Below are 14026 nucleotides of genomic sequence, written 5' to 3'. Positions count from 1 at the left end.
TGAGTGGCTCCAAATGGGCTGTGACAGCAGAGGCATGCAGATAACAGAAATAAGCAGTTGGGTGGAAATTACTGAGATGAGAAGGAGCAGAAAGGTCTGCAACACCTTAATGCTTGCCTGAGAGGCAGCCTGTATCTAGTCCAGTTAATATCTCCTTCCAGACCTCCTGTCCTTATCTTTGCACACTCTACATGCTGTTACTGCCTCTGGCCTTGTTTGAGCCCGTACATCTCCGCAGTGTCATGCAGTGACTTCTGGAATAATGCATGGCCAACTCTCTCTAGGAGGTGATTTTTTTGACATTCTGCTTAAAACTACTCTGCCACAGCCTCCTGATGAGGCAAGCTATTTAAAGACTAGAGAGAAAGCTTCAGCCCCCCACGCATGAGAGCTCCACTTGGTACTTCAGCTCCACTTGGCACATGTGGCAGAGTGGGGTAAGGATGTGTGCTGTAATTTTTAATGGAATGTCTTTTAAAAAAGAAGCAACCTTAGAAGTTCTTCAATCCCATCTTCATTACAAAAAGAAAAAAAAAAGGCACTACTTATTCATTGTAGTATCTAAGGCCCACATATTATCATGGCCAGTGGGCCATCTCATTTGTGTGCCTAGTGGTTCCTCAAGCAGTTTAGTCTGGTGTTGGGTGATTCTTAATATCCTTATTTCCTCATTCTTCTCCCTAACAGAGCTGAGCAAGTCTTGGGGCATGAGCAGAGCTATATGCTTTTTTGTGGTTTTTTGGAATTGCTGATGAAGAGAGGATTTAGAAGTATTTCCGAGAGTTTTGTCATGCAGTTGCTATGAAGCTGGAATTGAGTGCTGCTCAGATTTTAAATTGTTTTCTAAATTAAGAGCTCCCTCTCTTCTTTTGTGGGTATGTGCACCTGTGCATTTTTGCAAGCCTGTTGTACTAAAGACAGACTAATTCCTCATGGAACTTCTAGGGCTTCTTACATTTGTGTAGATGCTTGAAATTGTATTGGCCCCAGTCCTTAAGTCCTTTTCAGTTCATGATCAAAGTAGTAGGGAATCCTTCAGTGGCTGTTTTCCTTTTTTACTTTTAAATTAGGATTACTCTTAATATTATTAGTAATTAAATTAGTACTATTGCTGCAGGGGGGGTAGCCATTACAGAAGCACAGCATCAGTTTTGATGGGAACACTGGCTTTAAAAAGCCAAACCAAAAATCCAGAGACCCAGCAATTCTGGATGTCCTGTGATTGTGCTTGACCTCAACCAAAAGTGACATTTAGAGGTGCCTGTGTCATTCCCAAACTGAAAATGAGTCTGAATGTGGCATGAGGAAATCCTAGCTGGAGATTGTACAGATGTCAGTGTCAGACAGCAAATATGTACCAGGCTTAAATGGAGTTGTCTGTGGGGAGCACATTACAATATTCCCAGTAAAGGCTGTAAAACTGGTAGTGGGGTTATACAGCCCTATGTAATATTTGGTCTCCTACACCCACAGTCCTCAGTAGAGCTGATCTCATTTCAGTGATTTCTTTGGCTTTATGGCTTTTTAGCTCTTCTTGGAGCAGCAGTGTTATTTCTCCTTTTCCCTAAACTCTTCTCTTAAAACTGACAAGGACATCCCTTGCTACTGGGTGGTAATTGTGGTTTAGTAGTGGTTTAACAAGCAGAAACAAAGATGAGATATGACTCGAAGGAAAAAAAAACCCACCAAACAAACCAACCAAAAAAAAAAAGGGGCAAAAAAATTACTCAGCATGCAGAAAAGCCCAGCTCCTTCAGGCACTGAATGAACAGCTTTGTAAATGACAGGGAGTCCTCATTTACTGCAGCTGGGATGGAGTGAAATGGGGTGTGCCCGACAGTTTTGGGGCACAGGGACAGGTTTGGGCTGAAGGTTGAGATGGAAATGACAGTTGCAGTCCTACCTGAGAGCAGGAGCGTTCCCTGGTGGAGTGTTCCCCCTTGCAGTCAGATGACTCTTACCAGCTTTGATGTGGTTTTGGCACTGTTCGTGTCCCTGATGGTCTGTGACTGTAATCTCTAGAGCAATCATTTCACCGTGTATTTGATAATGGTGCCTTAAAAAAACCCAACAAAAATAGAGGCCCTTGTGCTGCCAATGCAGACTTGTGTGGTACTTGTTCAGTGTCATGTGTTTGCTTTCCTTCCAAGTTTGTGCCACAAAAAGAAAAAGCAGTTTCTTCTAAGGCCCTGGACCTGTGAAGAACTGCGGCCACTGAACAGTGCTCTTGGAGGTGTTATGATAAATCCTCCTGACAATTGAACGATAAATACTCACTGTATGTAAGCCTGTATGAACATCAAAGCCTCTTCAGACTCATCAGGAAGAATTTCAGGAAGGAGTCTGTGTTGTTGGGCAAGGATAAGAGAGGTCCAGACTGGCTGGTGCAGATATGCTCTGATTCTCGAGTTAATTGAATTCCATTTTTGTCATCACTTATCACCTCATAAAACTTAAGTTTCTGAAATACATGAAGTAAACTGATTTTTATTTCTTGCAATCAATCCATTACAGAGAGAGTTTTCAAATACCTTGTCCAGACAGGATCTTGATTTCTTATCTGTTTTGTGGGAAGGGTTTTTAATGTGTTACTCTCATGGGATATCTCAGGAGTTCTGAAGCAATCTACTAGTTGAGTGCTGCTTTTCTGTACAGGAAGATGCAAGTTTCTGTCTGCTGTTCACCACTTACTGAATTAAGAAGTAAATTAGGTTGAGCCACCTAAACTTGCTGGGAAGAAAAAAGAGGTGCCTTTTTGGCACTATGAAATATGAAGGATCTCTTGCCATGTGGTAGATCCCTGTTGTTAGTTCTCCCCCTCCCCTCCTTCTGCCTGCTCAGGGACACATCTGCAAGCCTTGCTTTCATTCCTGTGACTCATCTGGTCATGCCTCAGCTTCTGCTTGTTTGGGTGAGTAAGGTCAGAAGCATCTCTCCATGCGTGATTTTCTGAAGAAAAGTCAAATCTTTGTCAAACGAGCACTGCCTTGATGAGAGCTTTATGTAGACTCAGACAAATGAGATTGTAGGGAAAAGACATTCCTTATCTCCCTTCTCCCTCCAATGTAAATAGTGCAGCATGTGGGAAACAGATGAGTGGCCTTTCTGTGAGAAGGCCAAGAATGACACTTTTTGTCTTTATTGAAGTGTTTGTTTTGCTCTTTACCTTGTTCTGGGGAAGATCCTTCTGACTGGGCCCTGTAACTCACTGCTCTCTTTCTTTAAGCTGAATAAGTCTTGCTGGCCTTTGCCTTTTAGCAAACTCCTTCCCAAAGAGGAGCCTGGTTGCAGCTGGAATCCAGTCCTAGCCCCAGCCTTTGTCAATGGTTTATGCCTGAAGGATTATATAGGTGTAATTGAACCTTTATGCAACTTTGTCCTGCAGGATTAAGGATGGTAAACCAGATATATCTATATAAATATAAATAATTTATTATAGTAATGGTTAGACAAAAAGAGTTTAATCAGAATTATTTGCTACACAGTATAGGAGCTATAACAGCTAGTACAGTACAGTGCACCATGAAGCAATATTAAAGCAATTATATTAAAGTGATGGTATTAAAGCTAGCAGAAACAGTTATTATGTAGAGATTGATGTTACTCCCCCATGCTAACGACCATAGGCAAAGCTCTTGCTCAGCCCCAGGGAGTAACCTTGAGGGGGATCCCCACTCAAGGGAGGAATCTCCACACATATGCTCCAAAAGGGGTATGTTAGAAGATCTTGCTGTTAACATTTGGGATTGGGCTTTTATAGTATAAAGTGTCAGTCAGATGTCTTCAGGCCAGCTCAGCAACTTTAGATAAGTTATTAGTAGTATCACTTGTTTGTTCCTTTATCAGGTACTTTATCAGGTCTACATCTCATTATCAGAATGTTTAACTTTGGGATTGATGAATCAGACTGGTTTCAGCATTATTCAACGCCAAAAGCAACTTGACACTCCCTTCTCCTTTTACCACTGGTAGCTTGGCAAATGCCACTGCCCTCCTGCCCACGTGCCTGGGGAGCAGGAGGTGTTAGTTGTCCCTGTCCCAGCCCCTGCCTTGCCCAGCAGTACCCACGTTGCCGATGAGAGGTGCCGCGTGTGTGCCGGGTGGGTGTCCTGCCAGGAACCAGTAAGTGGGTTTGCTGATATGTTAAAAGCAGATTTATGTGTTTGCACAAGCTGCAGTGTCTTCTGTTTGGTAAATAACTGGCAGATATAAGCATTGCTGTTGCTTTGTACTCTGCCCCAGAGCTTGGCTGGTGAGCCTGGCTGAAGGCAGCTGCAGGCACTGCTGTGCTGTTTCCTGGTCCCATTCTGATGGCCTTGGTGGAGTGCCAGGGCACCACAGGGAGCTGGCCTCCCTTCAGAGGGCATCACCACGCTTGTGCTGGGGAACAGGGGCCTCTGCCAGGCAGGCGTGTGTGGTCACTGCCTGGCCTCCGGGGAAATGGGTGGGGGAGGTACAGGGGCAGTCCCTTGATCCAGATCTGTGCTATCTGCAGACTTCTCCAGGAATTGCCATGTTACCTCTACCCAGCAGTACGTTCAAGGTTTTATTCTAAACTACACAAGTTAAAATTGTATTGCTTTTGTATTTTTTAATGGCGGTTGATGTTCCTATGAGTCCAAGAGCTGGAATTCAAGGGCCTGGTGCATGATTCCTCCACTTAAAACCACCTCTACTTTGTCTTCTTCAAGCTTAGGACTTTATACTGGCTTCTTTTTCTGCTGAGTACACATGGATGCATAGAATAATGCACATCATGAAACAAGGGGAGGCCTGTCAGCTGAATGAGCACCATTGCTTAATGAGCTCTGTTTCACTTTCTTTTTCATCTTTATTAGACCATATCTTCTATTCAAGACTTGAAAACAAGAGGCTTCTTAGAAGTGCATTATTAACTGCCCTTCTGATGGGGCTTTTAATCCTTACTGGCATTTTATTATTAATGGACTTCCATGAAATTTATAGAGCTGTTGCTAAGCAAATCTTCACCAAATACCTACTTGTCACATGTCAGTTGGTAAAAAACACAAACAAACTCATGCTGCTTCCATCTTTCTTGTTTCAGCAAACCAACTCCATTGATGTGCAGTCCATTGAAGAAATTTTGAGGGTAGGTGCTCTTAAATAATAGATCTCTGTTTGCAGATATTTTGTATGCATTAAGGTGGGGGAAATGGTGCTTCTGTTCACTTAATAGTTGTTGCCACTGCTAAAAGTGTGTTTTGGTGTGCTAAGGAGCCGTAAAGTTAAAAGTTGGCCTCAAATACAGCTGGAGTTATAACCTTTCTCTGTGTATGAGTATAATATAGTCTAGTACAGTTCAAGAGACACAGTGACAAGGCATGTGAGACAGACAGAACTGCTCCTTCCTCAAGTCAGGGATTGCCTTTCCTGAGTGCCCTTCCATGCAAGGCACTGGACACGCTGCCTCGTGTCCATGCTGCCAGCACCAGCCCTGAGCAGGACCACGCGCCTGAGTCCTTGCACCCGCCTGTGCATGGCACTGCTGCTGCTCCTTCCCTGGAATTCCAGTCCACTCGTGCAAAGCCAAGCCAGGTCTGATGCAAAACTGTATCCTGGTGTCCAAGCTGGCTCTGTGAGCAGCACACAGGCTCCCAGTGCCTGGGTCTGAGTCCGTGTCACCCCTTCCCTGTGCACAGCGTGAAAATGCCCTGTGATTCCCAAGCCAGTGGTGCTGATCCCAAGGAGACAGTCCCTTGATGTCAGATGCTATTCTGAGACCTGAAGTCCTAGTGGAGGTGTTTGGTTTCTGCAATTCACTTCCCTCACTGTTGCTTCAGCTTGCAAAGTCTTGATGCCTTGATTGCTCTCAAGAAGCTGTTGTTGGGGCAGTGTTTTAGTCGAAGGGGAGCTGTGCCCAGGTGCTTGCTGTCTGCTGTGTGCTGGTTGGAATTGCAGCATGAGGACTCCAGCTGGAAGTCCAGCATCCTTTCATGTTTCACCAGGCAGCCTGTGTTCTTGCATGTTAGGAATGCATATCACTGTTTTTGTAGCAACCGTGGAGAAGCGTGTACAAATACATCAAGAGGTAGATCCATATGACTTCTGAAGTGTGAAGCTTCCTCTGTGTCTACCAGCAAAAGTCCTGATAACTTTTCTTCTCAATCTCTTTCCAGGAAATGACCCGATCATGGCCGCCTCCCCTGACAGCTCTTAATACTCCTACTAAAGCAGAGCCTTCCAAATTTCCATTCCCAGCAAAGGTAAAACATCTTCTTTTTGCCAGAACTTTTGATAAACTAGAAGAGAGCTTTTTGGCTCTTGCATGTGTTTTCATCTGATTTTGGCCCCCTTTCATAGATAAAAGGCTGTTAGGAGGTATTATCTTCAGAAGTCAGATAAATTGAAAGGATGATAGGGATGAATAAAAAATGCTTAATCAACTTAGACATTTGTTGTAATTGTGGTCTTCAAATGTAACTGCTTTTCAGAAACATTTTAAGTATCTCTGCTGAAGCACAAAATATATTTTATCTTTATTGTCAACAGAAATATTTGCTGACTGTGTTAAACAGAAGTGTTTGGCAGCTCTTATAACATTTTTTAAATATTTCTTAAAAAATGCACATGCCCGTAATGTGCTAGCAACACATTTTTGGTGGCAGTAGCATGTATCATTTCTGTCCATGCTAAGCTACAGCAGGCCAACTTAGACTACTGGACACTCCAAAGTCAAGCTTTGACAAGCTAGTCAAAGTATTTATTACAGTAAGTAACGTGTGGAAAACAGATCATCAGTACACTGCTATTAAAAGACAGCTGATTTATTTTATTCTCAATTTGCACTTCATCCTTTCTTTCTAGGAATTGCAGCCTGAGGGATCTGTAGCACAGGATCAGAGTAAGTTGAAATCCAAAGAAAACACACAGTTATATGTGTATTGACAGATAGTTTTGTGTGTTGTGTGTTATATGTTGCGGAGAATGTCAAATGTTTATATTGATTAACAGACATGATTTAGTCTGCTTTGTTGAACAGAGATGAATTTAGAAATGGCTTAAGAGATAGTATACATTCATTACCGAAAAATTAAGGCTACAGTTCAGCAGAGGACAAACCCCATTTGGAGTGGTGAATAATCTCAATGGCAAATAATTATGTCTTAGAAGAAAGTGACAGTCTAATCTGGTGCTCAGAGACCAAGCGGTAAAATAGGCTACAAGGGAGGCAAATAAAATCAACCTGTTCATTTTTGATTTACAGAGCAGTATGGCACAGCTTCAGAAACATTGCCTAGTTCTCAGCCAAGAACATCGTAAGTAACCAAATCCTGTTCCTAGCTCTACTGCGCAGTTAGTTAAAAGAACCTGGAATGACCTAAAATTTGGGTTACTCGACGATTCTGAAGATTAAGGGTTTTATCAGTCTGATTTTTCTTAGAAAACTTCAATACAGGGAATTTTCACCAACAGAAACGTTATTGTTTCGTGATGAAATCGTAGAATGGTTTAGGTTGGAAAAGACTTTTAGATCATCAAGCCCAGCCCTTAACCTAACAATGCCAAGTCTATGAAACCATGTCCTGATTGTGAGGACTGTGTTAAAACCAAAACAAAACTATATTAAAAAACAAACAACTACTAATGTACCAGATTCAAGTTTTTTTAGTTCTTTTAATCTGTGGCTGATTAACATCACACTTTTTGTGCTCTTCAGTCAACTAATAATGCATCCAACTATAAATTATAAGGGATACAAACTGAATCTGATCGGTTCTGGGTATCATCTTGAAGCCTGGGAGGGCTAGTAAAGCTGCAGCTACAAAAACTGTAAAAACTAAGGTGAAATTTTAAAGTAACTGTGTGATATAATTTTCTGCAATTGCCCAAGGCAAAGTTTTCTAAAAAGTGTTGTCTTAATTTTATTTTTATTTAAAAAAACACACAAAAAAATTTGCATGGGTTATCTAAACCCCTCAATTTATAATCTAATAACATAGTTAGTTGCAGAGTGGGGTGAAGATGAAATTTCTGTAGTGTATTTTATTATGTGTGTGTGTGTATGTATATATATATATATAAAATTAAGCGTAGTCACTATGAAAATTTTACAAAGCAGGCAGGCACCAACTAATAAATTATTGCTTCAATAGAAAATTTTAGGTTGTTGGATAAAATAACTTGGTACTGTCCTTGTAGGTGAAAGTGGTTATTCGTTAATTAGGTTAATTACAGAAGTTGCTTGAAAGCAGTTTTGTGTGGCCCAACATTAGTCTTTTAGGATTAACCTGGCCAGATGGCAGCATTGATGTGTTCTGAGCCCTGAGTGACAAATGGAAATCTTTCAGTGTCTGGAAGGCTCAGGGGTCTATTGCTGAACCATTAAATGCCTGTCAGTTCGTGTGATACATAAAGATCTCATGTTACTCCATAGTATGTTGTACCATAGAAGGCTGCAAACTACAGACTACAAAGCTCATTCCACTTGTTTTCCTTTTCCTTATTGTGAATCATTTAATTAAAAACAAAACAAAACCGGGCTAGTCACAAGTAAGAGAGAAGAGCATGCCTCCATCTTGGTTGAGATTGTAGAGTTTTGCATTCATGCTCTGTAAGATCTGTTAAATATCCCTTTTCCTACTGTTCCAGCATGATGCAAAGGAGCTCCTGCTCACTGGGAGTATGCGATAGTGTCTTGTTAAGCAGTCAGCTACTCTCTTAATCCATTCCTTATTTTGCTCCTCTTTCTTTCAGCCTAACTTGCTCTTCCTGAATGACTTCTGGAAATTTTCTTTGCACAATTGAAACTAGTAGTTTCAACTTCTCCAGGCTCTGTCCTCCTTCTCAGCTACCCTATGACCCTCATCATTATTTCAACTCTTGAGCTGCTTGTAAAAATCTCTTTAGTGCTTTAATCAGTTTTCCAGGCAGCAGAGAGAGAATAAACTTTTCCTATAGACAAGAATTGGAAAAGACTCCTTTCTTAGCCCAAGGGGCCAGAGTTGTAACTTTGGCATGGTATGTAGCTCTCTCCTTAGCCAAGATCCCCCCTCTGCTCAGGGTCCTTGCCAGGCACTTCAGAGCCAGCGCTCATCTGCCAGGGATGTGCATACCCACAGCTGACAAAGGCAGTGGAAGCAGGAGGAACAGAGTGGCTTGGGTTTATGTCCAAAATGAAGTCAAGTGAGATCTGCCCAAGGACTTCTTCTGCATCTTTCCCTTGAACCGATGCATCCCTTCTTTTCTGTGTTTGTTTTCTTTGGCACAACAGGGCTGGGCTTTCTTCGCTGTTCAAAGCGCACGTGACTGTCTGGAAATTCAGCTGCCTGGAGTAGCTTGTGTTGCAAAGTGTAGCTGGCTGAAAACAAACAGCATTTGTGCTGGTTAATTAGAAGTTGAAATCCCAAGGCATCTGTCCACCCAAATTAAGCATTCAGCTTTTCAGAGCGTGCGAGGGTTTCCCAGATGGCTTTTATTCTTGGATGCAGCCCCGAAGTTCGCACCTGGCTGCACTGGAATGAAAACAGCCCTTCTTTTAAAAGGGGAGATGCCAGCTCATTCTTGATGATACATCTTTAACCTGGCTAGCAGAGGGGGGCCAGCCTGTGCTTTCAGTGGGGTTGTTTGGCAAATGATATTCATTTTTGTGCTGCTTCTTTCTCTAAAAGAACTCTTTTCAAATAGCTTTACAGGGAGATTAATGGTGTGTATATAAGCTGCAAATGAACAGGTCCTGCAAATGAAAACTTGGCAGCTATTAATTTGTGAGCTAATTAAAGCATTATTAAGGCAGATTTTATTTTTTTTTAACTAGGCTGGTAACAATTTGTTGAAAACTTGTTTTGGGGAAAGTGACTTTGTCTATTCTTGAAAAAGTATGACTTTTGAAGTTTTATTGTTCTTCCTTGATCCTAAATTAAATAGTTGCAGTGTTCTTTTATGCTGATGCATTTTATTTACCAGCAGCTCCTGTGGAAAGGGCATTTTATTACAGTTAAATCAGATTTAAAAGAAGACCTAGGTAGCTTCTTTGCACATCCCTGTTCATGGCAGGGGGTTGGAACTAGCTGATCTTTAAGGTCCCTTCCAACCCAAACAATTCTATGATTCTACGGTTATCCTTTTACCTCTAAAGGAAATAAATCTGTAGTCCACGATGTCTTAAAGCAGAACAAAACAAAACAAACCCAACCAAAACCACTTTCAGAACATTTTAGCAACTCCCAAGGAGTTGTAAAAGAAAATAAAAAGAATTCATTGAGATGCCAGTAGACATTTGGCCAAACTGCCCAGAAGTGTGGAGAGTGTCTGTATTGTTACTGTTCTTTTTTTCCTTTTTGTGCCTCATCTGTCTGGCAGTGAACTTCGGCTCTAACCCTCTCTAGTGTAGGATTTCTGTAGGCTGAGAGCTCTTTGCCTTCTGTAGGAAATTCAGGGGTCTTGTTTTCCAAGGTGGTGTCTCATAGCACTTTCCTTCAGTGTTTACTCTAAAAGAAGAGACAAGAGGTGATTTCTACTGAGAAGGTGTGCGAGGAAATGAAGCAATAGAGCACAGTCACAGGGGAATGACAGTCAAAATGCCTGAACAAAGCAAGCACCAACTTTCTCCACCTTTTTTCAGTGCGATGTAGTTCACTGGGCATCATTTATATTTGTTTTCTTGCTGTAAAACATATTGTCATGAGGAGTTGGAGGCTTGTTTTTCTTATTTAGCCATAAGGGCTCCCTGTGAGAAACTTCTTAGTTTGAAATGAGGTTGAAATAAACAGAATTTTGACCTGATTGATTAAAATCCCTGCCTCAGTTCCCAAGCTTTTTATCCAGTTTTTAGAAGGGCACTTGAGTAATTCTCTGGGTTGAGAAGTTTCAAGATTTGAATAACTATACTTTTGAACAGCAAGACTTTTGCCTAACTATTTTCCAACATCCTTTTGGGATGCCTGCATTATTGCCAGAGGGGAATAACAATATGGGAGAACTTTGGGTCCTTTCCTGAAAATCCTTCCCTTTCAGCCTTATAAGGACTTTAGTAATGTATTGAAATTGCAACAGTAGTTACCACCTGCAGGCAGAGAACTAAGTGATATTTCTGGAAGCATTTGCAGGCAGCCTGCTCCCTTTGCCAGCAGTAGTAAAACAGAGCTCATACCTCCCCAGTTGTAAACTGCTTTGGGTATCCAAACTGCTCAATGGTACAGTTACTGCTAGGATGTGCAGGAGCATAAAGTTCATTGTGCAGAGAAGAAATAGGAGGTGGGCTTGACCTTGGCATTTACTCACGTATGTGTGATAGGAGACTTCAGCAGCAAAATGAGAACCTCTGTAACAGGAGAAATATTCGCAACCCCTGAGTGCGGAGAGCGTGAACATGCACAGCTTCTGGTGCAAAGACGATGCTTTCTGTCCCTTGGGGAGCCAGTGTGGGCTGAGAGCGTGAGAATCTCTTCCTGGACAAGGTTCAGACTTCTTCCACCCTGTGCTAGTCTGCTAGATAGCCTTCTCTGAAGAGGATTCCCCTCACAAAACTTGGTCTTTGTTTTCTGTAGATGGCAGCCATTGCTATGGGCCTCCATTGCAAAATATCCCAAGGTCAGTTGAAAAACAGAGTAAAAAAGAAAAAAAAAAGGCATTTTAACCATTCATTCAGGTGTTGACAGGTTGTAGTAGTTCAAGCATGCCACATGTTCAAAAATTATGTGAGAGGTTGATTTGTTTTGGCAAACACAAACCAAGTATTTTTCAGTGTCTTCTGCTTGAAAATGTGTCTGCCTTGGCTGATATTTACCTTCTGGTTGTCTTTCAGAATGCTCCAGGACGACCTGCAGCTCAGTGATAGTGAAGAGAGTGGTGACGACCAAGTTGGTTTTAGATGTTTTATACACTAGGCACACAGACTTCCCTTTAAATCATCACCACTTGTTGCATTGTTCTGAGTTCCCTGAGCTAACCTTTCCTCCCCCTCTCCTCTTTGTTTTTGTGAACAAAACAGGTTGTTGAAAAGTCACCATCTTCACTTACTCCTCCAAGGTACAGGTTTGTTCCCAAACTACTAGCTAGACCACATAAGGAGAAAAACAAAACTACTTTCTATATATGGGGTAGATGGGTAAGGGTTCCTGCTTTCTCTGGTAGCTATAGGCTTTGGTTTCTGGCTGCTGTTGAAAGTCAGCTTTAAGTGTGTGGGGTTTTCTGGAAAGCTCCAATTAGAAGTGAATAATTTAATTTCATACTGGATTTTGCCTATGAATCAGAACTGTATTTCCTCTACTGCTCCCTTCTTTTTTCCTCTTCCCCTCCACCTGTGTGTATGCAGATCACACTGGAGGTAACAGGATTTTCTATTGTAGTAGCGATGGGTGAGGTGCAAGTCCAGTTGTAGTTCATAAAGAAGCACAAAACAGCCAAGTGGGTTAGAAAAACTCACTGAAACTGTTTCAGCTCCTCCTGATAAGGCAGCAGATTGTAACCAGTTCCTGCCATGTGTTGTTGGTCAGAAGCAATATTCAAGGTAGACTGAAAACTGCATGCCAGCATTAGAGGAAGAAAGGTGGAGGAGCCCAGAATTTTTCCTGTAGGAGAGCCCTGACATACGTTTTTGGCTTGATATCTATATTCTTCAAGCACGTGATAATGACCTACAAAGTCAGACTCGCAGAAGAGCACACTGATTTTTGGCACAATCTGTGTGTCTGCAAACTGTTAAAATAGGAGTGTTCTCACGATACCAGTCTTGGATCAGCAAGGAACATGCCTCCAAATCATACAAGTGTGTTGATATTGATGGAGGAAACCATTTGCAAAGTAAAAAAAAAATAAATTAAAAAATCAGTATTTTAATTTTGTAAGCCCATTGCAAAAAAAAATAAAGCTGTGCATAAAAGTGGCAACTTTCCCTCAGTTCTATCCACTCCCATTGTCAGTGTGGAGGAAAACACTTGATTAGAGGAGGGCGTTGCAAGAAATGCTGCAGCTTGGTGTGACTGTTCATGAAGTGGTTACAGCAGCTTGACCAAGTAAAACAAATGTAGAAGTGAAAACTTCAGGGGGATGAATAGAAAAATCAGAAACCATCCTGGAGTATATATTTCTGTCTTGTTCACCTTCTTTGGAAATTTTTCATTTTGTGGGTTGGGACTTTCAGAAAAAGCACTGGTCACTTTTGGTGGGTTTTTAAAATTCACTTTGCAAAATGAAGCTTTGCACTGTAGCAGTGGCATCCTGTTTACATGTTTGGCTGGGCTGGAGTTGAAGGTTTTATTATTTCCAGTGATTTTTTTATTCCAGTTCTTTATTTTTTGAGTGTGACAGTACATTCCTCTGACCTTCTCCCCTCTTGTCTCAGTGCCAAAACACGGGGTTTCAGTTTTATTTTTGAATACTGACATGTCAATATAGTAAGTAAGTAACCTTCACCCATGCTGCTTTCTAATTTTATCTCATGGTGGCCTTGCAGTTCCTTACAGTCTCAGCCCAAGAGTGTGGCATCAGCACATTCCAGCAGCTCAGAGTCAGGGAGCACCAGTGACTCAGAGAGCTCCTCAGACTCGGAGACAGAGAGCCACTCCAGTGACAGTGAAGTGAATGACCCTCCAAGAGCACCAGCACCTGAGGTGAATGCAAATAAAACCTAGAGACTGCTTAACACAGCCTCCTGCCTCTCTGCTGTCTCAGTGCAGCCAGGACAGAAACACTGTCATTGCTTGAGTGCCCCCTTGACATTTTTGCTGCATCACCATACTTTTCTTGCCCTTTGCTTCCCTTCTAGAGTTTTTCGATTAAATAACCCTTAGAAACAACGTAATTAGACTTTCAGATGCCTAACCTTGAAGTATTCTCCCTTCTCCTTTGGCATCATTGTCTAGCACTCACTGGTGAGACACAAGCGAGTTGCAGATGAGAAGCGTGGCTGGCCTGGGGTGTCTGCAGCATTTCTGGGTGCCAAGGCATTGGGTTGTTTCTGCAGCTCCTGTGCCTGAGTGACACATTCAACTTCTCCCAGGTCACAGCTGAAGGGATCAGACCTGCAGGAAGGGCTGGAATGTGCTTAGTCTTGCTTCTGTTGAAT

The 14026-nt window shown here is 42.0% G+C and overlaps 1 protein-coding gene across 1 annotated transcript in view; it reads left to right on the top strand.

Moving 5' to 3' along the window:
• Nucleotides 1-14026, top strand: part of AFF1 (AF4/FMR2 family member 1) — a 74649-nt gene that overhangs the window by 42925 nt on the left and 17698 nt on the right. The window contains exons 4-10 of the mRNA XM_018073632.2: nucleotides 5066-5110; nucleotides 6138-6224; nucleotides 6826-6862; nucleotides 7226-7277; nucleotides 11765-11819; nucleotides 11951-11988; nucleotides 13415-13571. Of these exons, the coding sequence (XP_017929121.2) occupies nucleotides 5066-5110; nucleotides 6138-6224; nucleotides 6826-6862; nucleotides 7226-7277; nucleotides 11765-11819; nucleotides 11951-11988; nucleotides 13415-13571 (471 nt within the window). The remainder of the gene's footprint in view (nucleotides 1-5065; nucleotides 5111-6137; nucleotides 6225-6825; nucleotides 6863-7225; nucleotides 7278-11764; nucleotides 11820-11950; nucleotides 11989-13414; nucleotides 13572-14026) is intronic.

The sequence above is a fragment of the Manacus vitellinus genome, unplaced genomic scaffold (assembly GCF_001715985.3).
Source record: "Manacus vitellinus isolate BGI_N305 unplaced genomic scaffold, ASM171598v3 scaffold_0_pilon, whole genome shotgun sequence".
In the NCBI taxonomy this organism is placed as follows: Eukaryota; Metazoa; Chordata; class Aves; order Passeriformes; family Pipridae; genus Manacus; species Manacus vitellinus.
The sequence above is the reverse complement of the archived record's forward strand: the minus strand, read 5'-3'. Positions and strand labels throughout refer to the sequence as shown.